General features: G+C 48.9%; 1 protein-coding gene across 1 annotated transcript in view; it reads right to left on the minus strand.

Annotated features, from left to right (window-relative positions):
* The window catches only part of HDAC1 (histone deacetylase 1), a 34,444-nt gene extending 31,960 nt beyond the window's left edge, over nt 1–2,484 (minus strand). The window contains exon 1 of the mRNA XM_046013758.1: nt 2,333–2,484. Coding sequence (XP_045869714.1) covers nt 2,333–2,381 — 49 coding nt within the window. The 5' untranslated portion in view covers nt 2,382–2,484. The remainder of the gene's footprint in view (nt 1–2,332) is intronic.
* Between the last annotated feature and the right edge of the window lie 4,054 nt (nt 2,485–6,538).

Here is a 6,538-nt window from a genome sequence, read left to right on the forward strand (position 1 = left end):
ATTACTGTTTAAGAAGAATGAACAAGTCCACAGGCAATTCCAATAGACAGTGACAAGCACTATGACAGTGGAGTACGGAGCACGAAAAGCACTAGACTTTTCCTCAGTCCAATTCCTTAGAATTCCCCCAGGATCCTCTTCTCTTGCCACCAAGAACCCTCCGTAACTAAAATTACCATCTGTATGCTGACAACTACCAAAAATCTCTCTCTTCTCATTCCTACTAAACTGCAGACCTGAATGGCCAACAGCCTTATGAATGCTACTACTTGGGGCGCCTGGGTGGCTCAGTGGGTTAAGCCACTGCCTTCGGCTCAGGTCATGATCTCAGGGTCCTGGGATCGAGCCCCGCATCAGGCTCTCTGCTCAGCAGGAAGCCTGCTTCCTCCTCTCTCTCTCTGCCTGCCTCTCTGCCTACTTGTGATCTCTCTCTGTGTGTCAAATAAATAAATAAAATCTTTAAAAAAAAAAATGAATGCTACTACTTAGATATCTCCCAAAAAGTACTTCTTTTTTTTTTTTTTAAGATTTTATTTATTTATTTGACAGAGAGAGACCACAAGTAGGCAGAGAGGCAGGCAGAGAGAGAGAGGAGGAAGCAGGCTCCCCGCGGAGCAGAGAGCCCGATGCGGGGCTCCATCCCAGGACCCTGAGATCATGACCTGAGCCAAAGGCAGCGGCTTAATCCACTGAGCCACCCAGGCGCCCCCCAAAAAGTACTTCTTAAAAGTACAAAACCCAGGGGCGCCTGGGTGGCTCAGCTAGTTGGGCGTCTGCCTCTGGCTCAGGTCGTGGTCCCTGGGTCCTGGGATTAAGCCCTGCGTCAGGCTCCCTGCTCAGCAGAGAGCCTGCTTCTCCCACTCCCTCTGCCTGCCACTCCCTCTGCTTCTGCTCTCCTTCTGTCAAATAAATAAATATAATCTTTAGAAAAAAAAATACAAAACCCAAAGTTATCAACTGATATAGCCTAACACATCAAACTACCCAACCCAGGAATTTGGGATCCTTGCCTTCTTCCTTACCCCTACATTTGTGTACTTAATTTCTGTCTCAGAGTGATAATTCTAAGGTATACGTTTGATGATGTCACCAGGCTGCATAAAACTTCAATGATTCACAAGTGCACTCAGAATAAAGTTCAACTTCCTTAAGACAGTGTGCCCAGCCCTTCGTGATCTGGTCTCCATTTACTTTTCCAGCCTCATCACTTGCAACCTTTCCCTCCAGCCTATTCCCTGACTTTCTACACTCTACACTCAAACCTATGTCTCAGCCATACTATATACATACCTGCAGTTTTTCGAAAATGCTGTCCTCTCTCTTACTTCTAAACTTAACGTCATCTTTGCCTTCCCTGGGCCTGGCTAGTAACTCCCGTTCTTCAGGTCCTAACTGAGATGGCACCTCCCACACAGACTCCGCAGACTCAGCTGGGTGCCTCTACTCTGTGCTCCCAAAACACACTCTGAGCTTTCCTTTATCCCAGCATGATACTGGAGAGCAATTCTGTCACTGCCCATCTCCCCCCCCCCCCAGACTGAGGGAAGATGAGAAGTGACCTGATCAGCCCTATGGCCCCAGCACCTAAAGGTTCCTAGTACAGAGTAAGCTGCTCCACAGGCTTCTGTTGAATGAAAAAGTCTGTTTTAACAGGTTGCATCTTTCTCCTTCCAAGCCCAGGGGCCCCATTTCCCAGCAGCAACTGCAGGCCCAGCTCAGAGACTGGGGGAGGGGAGGCTGGTGACAGGAGGTGGTGACTCCTACAGGACTCTCACCAAAAAGGGTGAGGAAGCAAAAGGGGCAGAGGAAGACCTTTGTATTCTCAGCAGGGAAACAAATCCTTGCACCCTTCTCTGCCAGATCCTGCCTCCTCCCTTAGACTCAGCCTCTCCTCCAGGAGTCCCACTCAAACTCTCCCAATCAGGCTTCCTGAGAATCCCATCTCCCTCCATCAAGTTACCCCAGGCTTCCTCAAAAGACCCCGCTTGGCCTCTGCCTCTTCCCTCAGCCTCGATTTCCTTTCCTTTTCTCTGTGCCTCCTCCCTCAGACTCGACCTCCTGCTCTCAGCCTCCTCCCCCTGTCTCCTCCCTCCCCCGACCTCTTTCCTCTGAGCCTCCTCCCTCAGTCTCGATCTCGTTCCGCTCAGCCTCTTCCCTCTGCCTCTCTCTCCTTTCCTCTGAGCCTCCTCTCTCAGCCTCGTCCTCCTCTCAGCCTCCTCTCTCAGCCTTTCCCTAACGCCTCAGCCTCTCCCAGCCTCCCCGCTCGCATCTCCTCAGCCTCCCTCTCCCGGATCCCGCCCGGCCCCGCCCCCGCCGCGCGCACGGTGCTCACCGTCGTAGTAGTAACAGACTTTCCTCCTGGTGCCCTGAGTCTGCGCCATCTTGCTCGCCTCCCGTCCCTCCCGTCAGTCGGTCCGTCCGGCCTCCCGCCCGCGGCTCCGCTCAGCGTCCGACCCAGGGGGGAGGGGGCGGGCCTCCAGCCCGCTCCGCCCGTCCCCTCCCGGGCTCACCTATAGCCGCGCAGCCCGGGCACGGATCCAGCCAATCAGCTTGCGCAGGGACGGCCCGGAACTCGGCAGGGGGCAAGGGCAGCCCTGAGAGGCAGCCGAGGGCCCCCTGGGCCTGTACCAAGGTCTGCAACAGGGGGGTGGGGGAGCTGCCCGGGGACCGTACCATTAGTCCCGGGGGAAGAAAGCAGAGCCGTACACTTCACCGTCCCATTTCGGTGTTGGAAGCGTGATTGGAGATCAGAAGTCAACTTTGTAATTTTGTAGAGACTCAGACGAGGTCTACTTGGTGGGGGGGGGGCGGTTCGGGGGGAAAGTGACTTGCACAAGGTCACTGAGCTGATGACACGGCTGGACATGGATTAGAACGTGGGTTTGGAAGAGGGAGAGATAAACTGATAAAGGAAAGAAAACAGCTGTGGGCCAAGTAGTGTGCAACAGCTCCACCGAGGTTTATCTCAACGATTGCTCACAGCAGCTTTGGAAGAGGCTTTTTATTCCCATTTTATGGATACGGCCAATGAACTTCTGATCTCTGTGACCTGCACAGAGTCACACAATGAGTAATTAGATCCAACTTTCAATAGTACAGATTTTGTGAATGCCCACTGTGCAGCAGAGACACTAACGAAGGTGCAGAACCCAGCCTTTTTTTCTCGTTTAAATTTTATTTATTTCATAGATAGCGAGAGAGGGAACACAAGCAAGGGGAGTGAGGGAGGGAGAAGCAGGCCTCCAGCTGACCAGCTGGGGCTGGATCCCCAACCCTGGGATCATGACTTGAGCCAAAGGCAGCCACTTAATGACTGAGTCACCCGGGCGGCCCGAACCCAGCGTTTCTTACGCCAAACCTCCCTGATGCCTTCACCCAGGAAGACTAAAGAGTGCCTTTACACAAGAGGAAACTGTCCCCTTGTGCTAGAGAAGGGTTTCTCGAGCTATTGAAGCTATTAGGATTTGGAGCTGGATAATTCCACACTGCAGGGGCCTGTCTTGTGCATTGTAGGATGTTTAGCAACATCCTTAGCCTTTACTCATTAGAGGCCAATAGCACCTTCCACTCCCACCCCCAGCTGCAATAACAAAAATTGTCTCCAGACGTTGCAAAACTGTCCCCAGGGCAAGGTGTGAGTGTGTGTGTTTGTGCGCGCGCCCATGCGTGTGTGTGTGTGTGTGTGTGTGTGTGTGTGTAAAATTACCCCTACCTTCCCCTTGAGAACCACTGCTCTAAATTGACCAATCAACAACTGTCATTGTTGAAAGCTGAAAGACTGAAAAGCACTGCGATGGGCTATTAAAATAATAAAATACAACAGCATTAATATTTAGTGGATACTTAACTATTTGTGTGTTTGTAAGTTACAAACTCACGGTCCTATAGTCGATAAGATACATTTTTATGCCTCTTCAATTTATTTGTTTGTTTATTTATTTATTTATTTATTTATTTATTTATTTATTAAGTAGGCTCCACACCCAGCATGGAGCCCAGTAGGAGGCTTGAACTCACTACTCTGAGATTAAGACCTGAGCTTCATCAAGAGTTGGATGCCTAACCAGCTGAGCCATCCAGGTACCCCTATGCCTCTACAGTTAAACACTGCTTGCACACTTGTGTTCCTCACTTAAGAACTGCATTTGGGCCACTGCTTATAAAAGTAACAGAAGATCTAAGACTGGGCAATTCTATCATAGAAACAGCTAAAGGGCCAGGGGATTAACCCTTGTTTCCAGCTCTGTGTTGTGCTTTCCGGCTAATAACCTTTCTGGCTCCCACTTCCCTTTTTGTAAAATGGAGAGGATAAGAATACAAAGTTCACCAGCTCTATGGCTGCACACAGTATCCAGAAGAGGAGGAGGGTGGAGATCAGATGAGGTCATGGGTGTGGCCGCATTTTATAAAATGCAGAACAGGAGTCAGAAACTCAGATCCTTCCAGAGGTGAGGCAGGTGGTATAAAAATAAGTGGATTTATATTAGTTTGATTCAAGTGCTTTGCATATTTCTAAAATTGGATTCTTTTTCACTTTCCAGAAGCAATATGCCTTTCCTCCATCTTTCCTCAAACACACTGCCATCTGCAGGTATCTTTCATACTCTCACTTTTTAATGGAAATAGAGGTGAAAAACATTTCATTTTCCTCTTCATTCTAAGAACAACAGTGCAAGCGTGATGATATAACCAACCACTTGCACTCAGTTTCACTGTCTGGCAAAGGGACTCCGGCAAAGAAAGAGCTCAAACCCTACCCAAAGGGGGAGCCACTACCCAGCTCCCTGAGGACAGGGAAGCCCACTGAAACCAAATCTTCAAACTTTTTTTTTTAAGGATTTTATTTATTTGACACAGAGAGAGAGCGATCACAAGCAGGCAGAGAGGCAGGCAGAGAGGCAGGCTCCCTGCTGAGCCTGATGTGGGGCTCTATCCCAGGACCCTGAGATCATGACCTGAGCAGAAGGCAGAGGCTTAACCCGATGAGCCACCCAGGTGCCCCCAAGCTGTTTTTTTTTTCAAGAGAAGGCAGAAATGTGTAGTTTTAGGCAAAATCTTCCCAGTTTTATAAATTGACTGCTAACTCAGTTAACATTCAAAACAGAAGGAAGGGCCCTTCTTTTAAAATATAAGTCAGATCATGGAGTGCCAGGGTCCCTCACGCGTGTGTGTGTGTGTGTGTGTGTGTGTGTAGACAAACTCTCAAAAAAGAAAAAGCTTAAAAAATAATAATAAAGTATAAATCAGGTCACGTCATGGCTATGCAAAAATCCCCGCAAATTCTACTTGAAATGGTGTCTGTGAAGGTCACAAGGCCCCACAGGATCTCTACCCCTGAGGTCCCCTGTCTGGACTTTCTGTCTCTGTGCTGGCCAAGGGAACTTCTGCCTCAGGCTGTTCCCTCATCCCGGCCTCTCCTCCCCCTAAAATGTGGCTTGCTCCCTCATCTCCTTTAAATATTTGCTCAAAAGTCACCTTCTCAATGAGGCCTTCCCAGACCATCCTGTTTAGAATTGTACATTTCCCCCAAACATGACACTCCTCATTCCCCTTATCCTGCTTTATTTTCCCCTCAGCACTCAGCACCTTGTAGCATACCATATCATTTACTTCTTTGTGACGTTTATGGTGTCTTCCCTTTCTAGAATGTAAGCTCCCTAAGGACAGAGATTTTGTTTGCCTTATCTGCTGTGTATTCTATGAACCCAGAACCATGCTTAACACACAGATGTTCAATAAACATTTGCCAAGTTGTGCCTGAGTGGCGCAGTCGGTTTAACATCCGACTCTTGGTTCCTGCTCAGGTCGTGGTCTCAGGGTCCTCATTGAGCCCCATGTGGGGTTCTGCGCTCAGTGCTGAGTCAGCTTGAGAATCTCTCTCCCTCTCCCTGCCCCTCCCACTTGTGCTGTCTCACTCTCTCAAATAAATAAATAAATTATAAATAAGTAAATATTTGCCAAATGAGTGAATTAATTCAATGCTTAAAAACATCTTGGGGTGGGGGAGAGTGCCTGGCTGGCTCAGTCAGTAGACTGGGTGACTCTTGACCTCAGGGTTGTGAGTTCCAGCCCCATATTAGCTGTAGAGACCATTTAAAAATAAAATCTTTGGGGCGCCTGGGTGGCTCAGTGGGTTAAAGCCTCTGCCTTCAACTCAGGTCATGATCCAGGGTCCTGGGATCGAGCCCTGCATTGGGCTCTCTGCTCAGCAGGGAGCCTGTTTCCCCCTCCCTCTCTGCCTGTCTCTCTGCCTACTTGTGATCTCTCTCTCTCTCTCTCTCTGTCAAATAAATAAATAAATAAAATCTTTTTAAAAAAATAAAATAAAATCTTTAAAAACATCTTGAAGGGAGCACCTGGGTGGCTCAGTCGTTGGGTGTCTGCCTTCAGCTCGGGTCATGATCCCATGATCCTGGGATTGAGCCCCACATTAGGCTCCCTGCTCATGGGGAAGCCTGCTTCTCCCTCTCCCACTCTCCCTACTTATGTTCCTGCTCTCACTATCTCTCTGTCAAATAAATGAATAGAATCTTTAAAA

Source organism: Meles meles, chromosome 1 (assembly GCF_922984935.1).
Source record: "Meles meles chromosome 1, mMelMel3.1 paternal haplotype, whole genome shotgun sequence".
Lineage (NCBI taxonomy): Eukaryota > Metazoa > Chordata > Mammalia > Carnivora > Mustelidae > Meles > Meles meles.